General features: G+C 43.6%; 1 protein-coding gene across 5 annotated transcripts in view; it reads right to left on the minus strand.

Annotated features, from left to right (window-relative positions):
- The window catches only part of TRAF3 (TNF receptor associated factor 3), a 38,649-nt gene extending 28,828 nt beyond the window's left edge, over nt 1–9,821 (minus strand). For 4 of the 5 annotated variants that reach the window (XM_054971978.1, XM_054971975.1, XM_054971976.1 and 1 more), the window contains exons 1-3: nt 9,568–9,809; nt 5,108–5,159; nt 936–1,040 (exon numbers count right to left, since the gene is read on the minus strand). In XM_054971978.1, the coding sequence (XP_054827953.1) occupies nt 936–1,040; nt 5,108–5,159; nt 9,568–9,809 (399 nt within the window). Of the gene's footprint in view, nt 1–935; nt 1,041–5,107; nt 5,160–9,567 lie in introns of all 5 variants that reach the window. The other variant, XM_054971980.1, reaches the window with a different exon arrangement.
- Nucleotides 9,822–14,506: the final 4,685 nt, after the last annotated feature.

Here is a 14,506-nt window from a genome sequence, read left to right on the forward strand (position 1 = left end):
GTTACCCTCAGGCAGGGAAGATCCAGTATCATCTCAGATCTTTACTTCATACTCCTGGTAATACTTCATACCTCTTTGCTTTCTTCACTCAACCTCTAAGGCTCCATCTTCACATTAAAAAGGCCTTGTGTTCGGGAACAATATAAGGACTTTGTATCACATTTGCGGTGGGAGTTTTGTGCCTCCAAGATGCATACCAGCTCTTTTCTGTTTGTGACCACAGCACGCAGGGAAGTGGCTGTAGCCCTCTCCCCCCACCCCCAGTACTGTTTTTGCATCCTCAAACTGCTCCATGGAGCCAATCGCAGCTGCATGGGGTGGTTTGAGGATTCAAAAACAGCGTGTGGATAAAGGGGGGAAAGCCTGCGTGCTGCCACTGCAAGGTTCAGTGTGTATCCGGGAGACACAAAACCCATCACATATATGGAACAAACACAAGAACTTTGTACTCCCATCACATATATGGAACAAACACAAGAACTTTGTAATGAATAGATGGAGCTAACTCCTAGCTCTCAAAAATCTATCTCCTAAACCTTCCTCTGTCAGATCTTAACTTTTCTCGGTATTGGTGAATTCAGAGTGCTGCGTTGATTGGCTCTTGTGTTGCTGGGATACCTGTCTGTGCTCTACCTGTCACAGCATCCAACAGTGGATTTTTTTTCCCTATTGAACAACATTGGGTCAGATCAGGTCATTCAGTAATCTGGGGAGAAAAGTCATTGCTGTTACTTGTCTGGGGAGACTATTCTACCAAGGGCTGAGTTCTTCCACATCTTGGTCTCACCCCACAGCATCTCTTTTTTAAAAAAATGTTGTGCAATGGTCATTGTTTGGTTGTTCGTTTTTTAAGTTCTGTAAGCTGTTTTGAGGATTGCTTTGCAAGAGAAAAGTGGGGTAAAAATATTTAAATAAACAAATGTCCCACTACTTACAAGCAACTGTCCCAAGGTCAATTGTTCTCGGCAACCTTTATTTTCATTTCTGCAGAATATCTGAAGAGCAAGAAGCTCTCTCCTACAACAATTATCCTTAAACACCTAGGACAAGGCACATTTAAGAACAAATTATTATAGCAGTAGTCCGAATTTTTTATACCAGTGTAACCATACTCCATTCACCAGGGTGAATGGCTCACCCAACTGACTTCTTGATAAGAGTTACACACACATTCACATGAAATAAGGAAAAAATGTTTGAGAAAATCTTTGACAAACAATATTAGCGAACTCCAGCACAGCTGCTGCTGTGTTGTCACTGCAGGATGACAGGTTATAAATCAACACCACAAAAGCCTCTTGATTTCTGCATGCACAGCAAGGCGACACTGCTGCGGTGATGGCTGACGGCATTTGAGAAAAAGAAAACGTTATTTGTATCGTGTGCCGTGTACACAAATCTGATGATCCGTGTGTGTGTGTTTTGCTTAAAGGTTTTCTATCATTTCTAGCAGTATAAAATATGAACGCTTACTCACTAGAGCATTATGTTCTTATTTTTGCAAAGCTGTAGGAACAGAGCCGTAAGTTCTCCACTGCTGTCCCAAGAAATCAAACAGAGAAAATACAGTTTAACATCCTGCTTCACAAGCAGAAATTTCCTGTTGAATACCCTTCGCAGCATTCCTTGAAAACTCACAACGGATACAGTTTTGTCCTTGCCAAAGGCCACCTATGAAGAAGCCTTATAGATCAAACAAGTTAAAGAATGGCTATCTACAGTCCAATGAACTCTTTGGCAACACATGACATAATGACTTGTACATTCACAACTTGTGTCTTCATCATAAAATTTTCACATCTGAGCCATGTTCTCCCCCCCCCCCCCCCGCCCACAAACATGTAGTGTGACTTTTATTGCAAACTGGTCTATTCTTCACTACATTCTTCCTCTGATCCCAAAGAACAGCCAATAGGTGACCACAGAATACAACCATCTGCAATATTATTTTGAATGCCCAACAGTTCTCTGGGCACCACGGAGCCAAGAGGATGCCAGCCAAGTGAAGCAGCATGAATTGCTGCCAACTGAGTTGATGTCCTCCTCCATCAAAAGGGCACTCCAGTCTCTTGTGATACCCCTTCACAGGTCTAAGGATACAAATTATAATAACATCATTGTCATTGCTAGAAATGTAAACCGCAGTTTTAAAATTTCACGGTCCTTAGGAGACTAGGGAGAATTCACCTTTTTTTAAGGAAAGGAGGCTGACGGAGAACAACTTGCCTTTGTTCATCTAATCAGGGTTCATCAGAGATGGGATCTAACCCCGTCTGCCAGGCAAGCATTCAGCCCTCCAGTCGCTGTGCCACACTAACTCTCAAATTTCAATTTACAGAAAATGTTCACAAGAGCATGTTTATTTTATAAAGGGGATTAGATACATTCATGAAGAACAGGTTCATCAGTTGCCCTGAGTCACAATGGCTAAACGGGCATTCTGCGTTCAGCGGAGCTTCGTGACCCGGGTCCGTCAGATTCTAGTCCAACATTTTGAACTGCTATGCTACACCATTCCACCCTGGTTCATATTCAGGAGGGCTCTTAATTCCTTGTGACCAACTCAGTGCGGAAACCCCCGAGGATATGAAATGATTTTTATTTCATCATAAAACCTTACATAGAGTAATGAAAATCTGCTGTGAGAAACCAGGGAGCGGAGAGGTTTAATAAGAAGAGCGCCGGTGTGCAAGAAGCATTGTGCAATGCAACGAGGACAGCAGCTCTCTGGCAGGGCCAGCTAAGGAACAGGGAACAAGTGGAAGGAGGAAAGGCTAATGGAGCCGGATAATGAAGAGAAGGAATACCGCATCGAGAAACAGCAGCGAAGTTCTAAGTCGTAGCTCCGAAGTGGTTATCCTTCCTCCTAAAGCTGCCAATTGGCTCCGGAATGGCCAAGCATTATTGAGACTTCTTTTTCTTCACATATTCTTAGGAAAGAAACTTACGCCACCGAGCAGGTGCTAGTATACTTCCATAGTAGCTAGAGTTTGATCGCTTTTCCCTAGAAGTTCAGAATACACAGTCCAGAATGGTACACACCCATGGGGAATAAGGTTTATCCATGGGTATTAGCCATAATCGATTAACAGACCTCAGTATGAGGTCACAGACACGGTAACGCTGAATATCACTTACGGGGAGACAAAAAGTGTGTGTGTGGGGGGGAGACTGTTTCATTTCACAACCAACTGTGGCTTTTCCCGTCCATCTAGCTAACCCCTTCTGGAAATGAATTACCAGGGTGGATTAACTCAGATCAAGGAGATTTAAATAATAATAATAATATTTGATTTATATACCGCCCTTCAGGACAACTTAATTCCCACTCAGAGTGGTTTACAAAGTATGTTATTATTATCCCCACAACAAAACACCCTGTGAGATGGGTGGGGCTGAGAGAGCTCCAGAGAGCCGTGACTATCCCAAGGTCTCCCAGCTGGCTTCAAGCGGAGGAGTGGGGAATCAAACCCTGTTCTCCAGATTAGAGTCCCGCACTCTTAACCACTACACCAAACTGGCCAGTGTTATTTAGAAGTTTCCTAAATAAAAAGCATATTTGCAGCACAATCCTCTGGCCATGCCATGATGTTGGTGCCTGCATGCCCATGTACCTTTGGCACCGCTTGTCTGTTCCTTAAGAACCTCTACGGGACAGCTGGCGGGTGAGCCCAGCAAGCTGTGTCGAGGCTGCAACAGGAAGTGCCCGCCCCACCGTTCCCAACAACCCTGCCAGCATCCCTCAATGGCCACGCTGCCTGCACGACAGGCCTGCGAGATGGCAAGCAAAAGCACAGCCGATACAGCTCCATCCCCTCTGCCAGAGGCTACTGAGGATCACATGCCCCTGTGGCCATGGTGCCCGCATTCAGGCACCAAGCCAGGGGAAGCTGTCCATGAGGTGGGGAACCCTGGTTCCAGGGTGGCAGGACTCACAATTGTTCGGGCAGGTCATGGTCCTGCGCCTCTCCTGGCACTGCCAAGTGTGCCTACCTGCCCCATACAGTCCAAGTAGCTGGACCATCAATGCAAGGGGGCACTTGCAGCCTTGCGACACCCTCCCGTGCCAGCATCGTTCAGTCCACTGGACAGAGCCAACCTCCCCCACCCAGCAGCTACTTCACAAACCCTTCTTTATACATACATGATTTACTAAAAACTGGCAAAACACTGGCAAAGACCAGAAGCATGAAGAGGGGACAGGCACAGAACACCAGCTGTGCATATGCTCTGTCCCTTTCTTGCAGAGCACCTTTTAAAAGTGTAAGCCTGCCTAAAGGCTCCTGCCCTTCGACTCTTAGCTTGTGGTCCTGCCAGCTAGGGGCCATCAGGGAAAGGAGCGAGATACAAATGAGCCACTGACCACCAGGTGAGGAATAGAGAATGAGAGGCCTGAACTAGTTTCTAAATGGCCCTACATCTCCAGAGCAGGAAGCAGGGACATACGAGCCAGGTGAGAATGCTACACAGTTTGCTTTGTTCCAAGGAGGACTATATTCTTTTCACTGTAATTGTACTTCGTTTATTGTATTTTGGTAATCTGCTTTGGATCCCCATTGGGGAGAAACACAAGACAAAAGCCCTTAAATGAAAATGCATGCCATGGTCGTCATGTGTATACCTGCCCATCATTAAACGGGCACATGAAGCTCCTGTACATTGCATCAGACCAACCACCCATCAAGGCTACTCAGACTGGCAAGTGGCTCTCCGGCATCTCAGGTGCCTTTCACATCACCTGTTATCAGATCATTTTAACTGGAGGTGGAGGGGATTGAACTTGGGAACTTCTGCAGGCCAATCCGACGCTCTACTGCTAAGCCATGGCCCTGCATGAATGAATGAACAAATGAAAGAGCGCGATCACAGAAGTATGAAGAACTCTGTCCTTGAGATTTAATGGAACAGGATAAAAGCCAAAATAGTACAAATTCTGAAATGGAATCACGCATGAACTATATTCACGCAAAGCTTCTGTCCAAGAAAGCTAGAGAGACATGGATCAATGACATTTGAGATCCGGAATAAAGTGGATTTGCAAAACAACTACTGACAATTATTGACATAGTTTAATACACACAAATAATTGCAGAGAGGGGAACTGTACCTTCTCTTTCGCTATTATTTCTTGACATGCTGCACACTTTGGACTTGCGGTACTAGAAGAGGAAAAAGAGACACCTTGATATTACATTCAAGAACAGCTTGCTTGGATATTACATTTCATAAAAACTGAAAAGCACAGCGAACAAATAAAACAAGAATCACAGAATCATAGAGTTGGAAGGGGCCATACAGACCATCTAATCCAACCCCCTGCCCAGTGCAGGATCAGCCTAAAGCATCTCTGACAAATATTCGTCCAGCCTCTTCTTGAAAACTGCCAGTGAGGGGGAGCTCACCACCTCCCTAGGCAGCTGATTCCACTTTTGAACTACTCTGACCGTGAAAAAGTTCTTCCTAATATCCAGTCGGTACCTTTGTGCATGTAGTTTTAGCCCATTGCTTCGCGTCCTACCCTCTGCTGCCAACTGGAACAGCTCCCTGCCCTCCTCCAAATGACAGCCTTTCAAATATTTAAAGAGAGCAATCATGTCCCCCCTCAACCTCCTCTTCTCCAAACTAAACATTCCCAAGGCCCTCAGCCTTTCCTCGTAGGGCTCAGTCTCCAGACCCCTGATCATCCTCGTTGCTCTCCTCTGCACCCTCTCGATTTTGTCCACATCCTTTTTGAAGTGAATAAAAATGAGTGTTTGAGGCCATGGTGGCCATAAAGACTTTTCCCCCCAGCCCCCACAAACCAGTTATGGTTTTATGTAAGCTGTCTTGCACTCCTTGTGAGAGGATAAAATATAAGCATTTTAATAAAAATAAAACCCTGGACCTCGTTCTACTAATGAAACAAAATAGGTTCTGTTGTGAATATCCTGTTGATGCAGAAATGCATGACCAACCATTTGTGTGCATCAATTCCGTGTAAAAAGCCACTCGGTAAAACTCTGTTTCTGCATATACTTCATCAACCCAGAAGCCATCCTCCTCAAAGCTAGATAGTTATTGATAGAATTTATGCCAGAAGGGAAAGAAAGTAAGAAATGCTGTTCATGCCACAGTTCGAGATAGCATTTTGGAAAGGGAATGGATTAGTAGTTTTAAGTACTGCACGTATTATGGGAATATTCATCTGCAAAGGCCCTGCAACGACAAACCCCTCTACAACACGATCTGTAAACTCCATGCTAAATATTTTACTTGCTGGCTGGAGATGCAACATGAGGACTAACTTAGAAGAGCATCAAATCAGTGTGTGCTTCCTTCTGCCTACAGTGTCCACACATAGTAATAACTGTGCTTATATACCGATCTTCTAGAAAGATCAGTGGCCCACTCAGAGCAGTGAACAAAGTCGAAATTATTATCGCCACAATACAGCCGGGGAGCTGGGCTGAGAGGAGTGGCTTACCCAAGGCCATTAGTTGAGCTTGCAGCAGTAGTGGGATCTGAACCAGCAGAGCGCTGATGTGCAACCAAACTACCATGCCACAGCAGCTTTCTGTAGCTCTGCAGCCACGGGACAGGACCTCCAGAGAGCATTGCTGAGCCCTTCACCGTCTGCCACCTCCTCCCCTGGCCACTCTCCTGCTGGACGTGCATCTTGTGAGGAGCGCTGCTATGCACCTGGCTATTGTATCTTTGCTGGGGCACACATCCAGAAGCCCACAGAGAAATCCAGCAACCAAATTCCTCTCTGCAAGGCCCTGCTCATACTGGTAAGTCAGGCAGACTGCTTTACCGGAACGGAGTGGAGCTTCTGTATTTGCACAGAAGAGTTGAGCTTCTTTGCACAAAATACAGCAGCCACTGTGGTCACTGTCAACAGACTTTATTGTACTGGCTACCTCAATCAAACTCTCCGGCTACATCAGCCAATGTAATCCTTATCTTTTTAAATTGTGGTCCATGCTGACGGCTGCACACTTCTAAAAACATCTCCATTGGCTATCTTCAGATTTGTTATAGCTTTCTCTCAATACTCCCCCCCTCGCCCCTGCCTTGAGGTGAGCACAAAGATGGGAACTGCATTAGGACATATACGATCTGAAAGAGCATCATTGCTCTTCGTTCTTATTGAATGCATTCAAGCATCCTGTTTGCTCTTGCACTCTTAAAACGGCTGCTGCATACTGAGCAGTAATCTTTACTGAGCTCTCTTCAAAGATTCCTGTATCTGTATCCTCAGATAACCCAGAGACAGAGTGTTAAAAAGGCTTCCCAGCAAAATTGTCATATGCTAACAAGTAGATGGGGAAGGAACTGGCTTTGTGCCTCCTTTTCTATCCATGATTCCACAGCGGATTTTTCATTTTCTTACTCCTTTGAAAAGTCAGAATGAAAGTCTAGTTTACGCAAAATTTATGAAAATAATGGTTGAAGAAGTGGGAGGGGAGTTAAAAGAAGTTTTAGGATGGAATTCTGTACGAAAAGCATTAACATAGGAAATTTTCCTTTTTACTTCCCCTCCTAAAGTCCACCCACAGCCCTTCCAGGTTTGGAAAGCTGAAACTGACATTTATTTCATATATCCTAATACTAGCCAGGCATTTGAGTATCAAATCACGTATTTGAACATTTTACTGCGGCAGAAGGTGAGAATGCAGCTCTTCAGACCAGTGGGCTTTACTGAAATGGGAACATCTTTTCCTCTTTTATTTTAACACATTTAAACCTTTTTATTATTCTGTCTCTCTGTGATCATCTTTTAACTATATAGATGACAGCTTCCCACTTTTTAATCAATATAATAGATAGCTGAGATGAAAGTTATCAGACTTTTTCCCCTTGCGATTTTTTTTTTAAAAAAAAAACGCTTATCAGTAGCAATCAATAACATTGCTTTCTTGTGTCTGTATATTTAGATTGATCGAGCAAGAAAGACAGGAACGTTGAATCCTGGGCAATGAATTTCGAGATAGTCACCTGCAATTAACAACTGCCCGATAGAATATTAGTTTTCCATTTCAAATGTACAGCGCCACTAAACACTTTCATGAGAGTAGCATCTTCACTTTCCCTTCTTTTACACCTGAGTAACAGCAACACTGCTACCTAGCTAGCCTGGAAATGTCAAGTGCCTGTTCTTTCAGCATTATTTCAGAATTGTCATAATTTACACCGAGTGTCATCAGCATCAATTTATCAAGAGATAAGAGTTTAAAATTAAACTGCTCCCAGGTAAACTATTTTCAGCCTAGGAGGCTAAAAAAGTCTGAGGCTTTACAGTTTAGGTTGGGGAGGGCAGGAAATTAGGTTTATGCGCAAGGCTGAAAGAGTGGAGAACTTCTTCTCTCTCTCCCATACTAGAACTCCACAGGACCCAAATGAAGGGCAATAGGTCCAGGAAAGACAAAAGGAAATGCCTTGCTCAATAAGCAGTTAAATCTGTTGACTTCACTGCCAGTGGATGCAGTCGTAAGAAGGCTCTAAAAGAGAGTTAGGTGGATTCGTGTAGGAAAAGTCCATCAAGCCACGGAGAGTAAAGGGCACCTCCGTATGCAGAGGCAGCAAAGCTCTGAATCCCAGCATTAGGAGGCAACATCAAGGGAGGGTCTTAGCCTCTCTGCCCTGTTTACTAGCCCTCCATGGCAACAGGCTGGCCACTGTGTGAAGCAGGATGCTGGACTAGGCAACTAGTCTGATCTAGCTGGGTTCCTCCTAAACACTTATATTCTTGCACAGGGAGGAGGTCACAACCTTCATGCCCAGTCATTCAAAACAATTGGTTGGCTACTCTCCCAGACAGTAAAGAGTCCAGTAGCACCTTTAAGACTAACCAATTTTATTGTAGCATAAGCTTTCAAAAACTACAGCTCTCTTCGTCAGATGCATCTGACAAAGAGAGCTATAATTCTCTAACGCTTATGCTACAATAAAGTTGGTTAGTCTTAAAGGTGCTACTGGACTCTTTACTATTTTGCAACTGCAGACTAAGATGGCTAACTCTCCCAGACAGGATGCTGAAACACTAGGGCTCGATTCAGCCTAAATTTTTCATCAGGAGAACAGAACAATTCCCTCTGGATCTCCATAACATGCCAGCCCTGGGGGATAGGGAACCCCGAGGAATGACATGACAGGGGTATTAAGTGGGAAGGGGAAATCCGCAGAAATTGCCAGTTTAGTCTGGATCCAACCCATAGGCCAATCCAGAAGGCTAACCTCTAGAAAGAAATCTCATCGTTCTACTGAGCTGAGGGAGCATTCCAAACGCAGCAGTCATTCTTGCTGCTTTCCAAGGGGCACTGAAGCCTAGCAGAGTCCAAGAGCCCCCCCCCTTGCCCATCTCTTGAGATTAAAAAGATGGACTTGCCAGAGTTGATCTAGTGAAACCACTTGGGAACCGCTGAATATGAATCAAGACTACGTAGGTACTCTGAACTTTGTTTTTTTTCCCTTTATCTGTGAAATTATTTTTTTGTGAAAAACAGAAAGTACACCGATTTGCAAGATATACAACCTTCACCACTTTCAACCCTGTTAGTGCAACTTGGCAACAAGGAAAACACTCACCTTAGTACAGTGACCATGCAAGTCTCACAATAGCGATGCCCACATTCCGTCTGTCTTGGATTGCACAAGATGAGATGGCACTTTTCACACTTGTATTTGTCCTCCACGGCATTTACAAACTTCTCTTTGTAACCACCTTGCTCTGGTACATAAATTGATGTTATCGGGCTGCGTTCAGGGTTGGCCTTTTGCTGTACTGTTTCCACTGACACTGGGGGATCAGTCTTCTTGCTTGTGTCCATGTTGCAATTGGTTTATACTATAAAACAAGGAAAAAGATACACAAAAGAAATCGCTTATTAACTCATCAGCTTGGAGAAAAGAGGCCCAGCCTTACATGGGCACAAGAAAACAGATTTGCACATCATGGCCCAATTTACGTGCAGTCTACCTCTCATGTGCAGTCCACTCTCATGAATCCAGTTTGAATACTAAACTTGAACAGTATACTGCAATACTTGGGAAATGTGTCCAAGCGCTTCTTTTCCAGCCCTCCGCCAAAAGAGTTCACACATGCATATACATCGTTCAGGAAGTACAACATCAAAGTACTTGGAGCCCAGGCTACCACCTCAACAGCACACTCAAAGCTTTTCAATGGCGCTAGCTCATGTATTCAGCCACAAGTGAAATTCACTATCATGAGATATAGTGATAGCTGCCAGTTTGGTCGGCTTTGGAAGAAGCTTGGACAGGGCCATCTATGGCTATTAGCGGTGATGACTAAATGGCACTCCATATCTAGAGACAGTAACTATCTGAATAACAGCAGCAGTGGAGAGGGGGAAGCTTTGGCCTCTGTGCGCCAGCTTTTAGGAGCATTTGCTCGGCCAACTGGTGAAACAGGACGCTGGACGAGATGGATCTTTGTTCTGCTCCAGCATGGCTGGTCTTTGCTCAAATTCAAGTATTTCTTCAGGCCATTCATTCTCTTAGTTGCTCAGAGTTTCATCATTGTAAATGACAGGGAGGAACTATGCCACCTGCAGCCTGTTACAGATACCAGATGTGCACATTCTCTATGATGCAGCCATCTGATTGCATGAAAAATCAAAATGCAGCACCTATCAACATACCGCTGGTACCTTGTTTCCCTCTTATTAAATATCTGTGCAGTATCTTCCTCACTGGCCTTCTTTTCTGCTTCCATTTCTATGCTTTGCTCAATTCAGTTCAAACCTAAGATCAAGATGAGCCCATTCCTGAGAAAACACGTAACAAGATCTTCTTCACACTGACAGCTAAATCAATCTGCTGTCATCTTGCGTCTTCCCAACAGCCTCTGCAGACCAACACAGCTACCTACTTGAAATGATTTAGAACCGCATTTAGAACTCAGCTGCATTTAGAACTCGGCTGTTTCCTAGATGTCTCTTCTCCAACTCCAGCCTAGTAAGCAACCTTGGGGGCACGCTGTATATTTTGGGGATGGCAAATCACATTCAAGACTAAAAAAAGAACGGCAGCAAGGCACATCTCCTCTCTTACTGTTATCAGTACAATCTTCATCACTGATTTCTATTCTCTTTCTTAAACAGCTCGCAACCCAACCTTGGCCACAAGCTGCGAGTGAGCACAGATTCACTCTCCACCCTTCCAGGTCTTGGCATAGGATTGGGATGCTTGTCAAACTGATTACATTTCTTTTCAGTATTGATCCATGGTCATACAGTCCACAAATCCAAGAATATCATGTATCCGAATGATAGCGAACATCTGAGTGTGAAGGCAAGAGTTGGGGATTTTTTTTCACTGCAGCCCATCTGCAAGACCTTACATGTCACTAAGGAATAGGCAACTTGTGCCTGAACCAACAACAGCATATAAATCTACTTGCATTTATTCCCACATCTTACCTCTTCACATATAAAGCAGAGGGTAAGAAGGTCATTTAAAAAGAACATGGAATGGAATAGGAAAATGAACAGAGCTACTCCTTCCCCCTTTACCAGCTTTACCTCACAGCCGTCCATGCTCCCAACTCTCCTCAGCTTGGTATTAGCCCAGCTTCAGAAGTACCTCATTTACCAGAACATAAGACTATTTTTTTCCATACGTGCCATCAAAAAAAAGAGGGGGCCACCTTAACTTCACGTACAAATTACATTTGTGTACTGTAATAAAAGGCCTTGTGTATAACATTTAGGGAGATGTCTTATTACATTCAGGGTTCTGTTCTTCTGTGCAGAATCTAAACATATCTGACATTTGACGAACAGATATTTCTCGAGGAAAAGATGTGGGTGCAGCAATGGATATCCAGAAGGACAGATAGCGATAAATTTAAGCTTTCTGTAAAACCCTTCATATACCATGTATCTAATGGACCACCTCTCACTAAACAGATTGTTGTTGTTGTTGTTGTAATTCATAGTCCACCCTCCCCGCGAATGTGCGCAGGGCAGATTACAACATACAAATAAAATATAGATAAATTACAATAAATAGGGTGAGATCCTCTCACCAACCCAGCTCAGCTGTCCAGTGTCTCTTTCAGGAAATGTAACTGGCCTCAGCAAGACTGGAAGCTGCCACTAGCGCAGAATGCTGTGGCTAGACTTCTGTTTGGGGCCAGCTCTTGGGAACATGTGACCCCAATATTACAGCAATTACACTGGCTACCAATCAGCTCCTGAGCCCAAATCATGGTGTTGGTCTTGTCTTACGAAGCCCTGTGTGGCTTTGGACCAGAGTTATCTGAATGACTTCCTGCCTGGGAGAATTAAGATCACAGAGAGAGGCCCTCCTGACTTTTCCACTGATCAAAGATGCTCGTCTGGTGGGTACAGCTTTTTGGTCGAAGTCTAATGATTATAGAACAACCTCCTCAGGGAGGTCTGCCTAGCCCTCTCACTTTTAATCTTTGGGAGGTGGCTAAAGACAGTTTTATTTTGAACTGTAGAATCTGAGTCCAGTGGCACTTTAGAGACCAACAGTCAAAGCTCCCTTCCTCAGAACTTTGGCACAAGAAAGCTTAAAATCTTAACTGTTCTTAAAGGTGCCACTGGACTAAAATCCTCCTGTTCTACTGCAGACCAACACAGCTACCTACTTGAAATTATTTAGAACTGCATTTGATCGATAAATTTAAACAGAGATTTTAAATTGAGTTTTTAATGTGTTTTTATGTCTGTTGTAAGCTGTCTGGGTGCCATAAGGTAGAAAGGCACCTAATAAATGTTTTAAATAAATAAATATGACCATCTTAAGGCCAGCATCCACGCTGCAGAATGACCTAGCCAGAGAAGGTGCCTTCTTAACAGCAAGCTTTCAAAAGTTGTATATGCCTATTTTGGTCCAAAAACCTTTTATAAATTACGTTATATTATCAGTGACCTGTACTGCAGCACAGATTACACTGTTTTAGGACTGCCGTTGACACTGGACACATAATTATTTATTTAATTTTTTTCTGCCATTTAACAACCACTGAATTTAAAAGTATGCTTTTGTATTGAAAGGGTTGGGTTGTATTCTTGATTGGATTTTATGATGATGGTGGTTTGCTTGCGGTTTTTTTTTTCATTATTGCCTTTTTATTACTGTTGGAAATCATTTTGTATACAGCACTAGCAGGGTATAATTTTTTAAAAATAAATAATTACAATGCCTTCTTTTAACACAAAATCCCCAGAACTATGACACCAGTTTTACAATGGCACAATTCCACACCCCAATGGGCATCCATTCCTAATTTATACCCATAACTTGATAATACCTGTGGGAGAGGAGAGAAATATGACTAATAAGAAGCACGATGTACGTAGCAAATGGTTAAAACCAAAGAAAAACCACAAATTCTTTTAATTGTTTTCAGTTGGTCTTTTCTCTATTACCCTTTGTAAGAAAGAGATGGTACTTAAACAAAGCTACCTCATAATTGTCCGCTGTCCTGCTCTATCCCATACGGCAAGATATCAGCAGACATAATTTTCCTACCTCTGACACAGAAAAAGTGAGCAGAGCATCATTATTACAAGGGGGGAAATCCTACCGAAGCAAGAGTTTCCATGAAAACTGGAAAAAGAATATCTAGAAACCTATGTCCCTCACAGTAGAGTTCTATCTAGTATTTCCCAGTGCTGTTGCCATTTCTTATGCCTTTCCGAATCTGCCATATTGGGGAGATGGGAAAGAATGGAGGATCCTGGCCCAGGGAGAGCTGGCCCTCTTACGGGTGCCTTGGCAATCTCACCCAATCTGTGGTGCTTGAAGAGAGAGGGGGGGAAACAGAGGGGGAGCTCTTGCCCTCTCTCCAATATACACAACAGCTAACTAAGGTTCAGTAATGGTAGGGACAGAGAACCCTACATGCTCAGAAATAATCTATTTAAAATGTAATCGCGACCGACTTAATATCAATCGTTGGTTTTTGTGGATTTTCCGGGCTGTATAGCCGTGGTCTTGGCATTGTAGTTTCCTGACGTTTCACCAGCAGCTGTGGCTGGAATCTTCGGAGGTGTAGCACCAAAAGAAACATCAGGAACTACAATGCCAAGACCACGGCTATACAGCCCGGAAAATCGACAACAACCATCATTCTCCGGCCGTGAAAGCCTTCGACAATTAATATCAATAGTTTTACATTACTGTAAAAGAGCAAGATTCGAATCCAGTAGCACCTCAAAGACCCACAAAATTTCCAGGATACAAGCTTTTGGGAGTATAAGGTAAGAGCTTTCAATAGCCTGGAAATTTTCTTAGTCTTTAGGTGCTACTAGACTTGAATCATGCTCTACTACTGCAGCCCAACACAACTACCCTTCTGAAACTATACTATTCTATTTAGTGAGATGGTAGCCAGAGCATACAGTAGGCATGGGGCTTTTTTGGTTGATTGTAACAGAGAATGGAACACCAGTTTCTCCCACCAACCTCAATTGAGGGAAGCAAGTATAGGACATGGTTTGGTTAACAGAGGGGTGCATGTGAGAGAAGG

Source organism: Eublepharis macularius, chromosome 2 (assembly GCF_028583425.1).
Source record: "Eublepharis macularius isolate TG4126 chromosome 2, MPM_Emac_v1.0, whole genome shotgun sequence".
Lineage (NCBI taxonomy): Eukaryota > Metazoa > Chordata > Lepidosauria > Squamata > Eublepharidae > Eublepharis > Eublepharis macularius.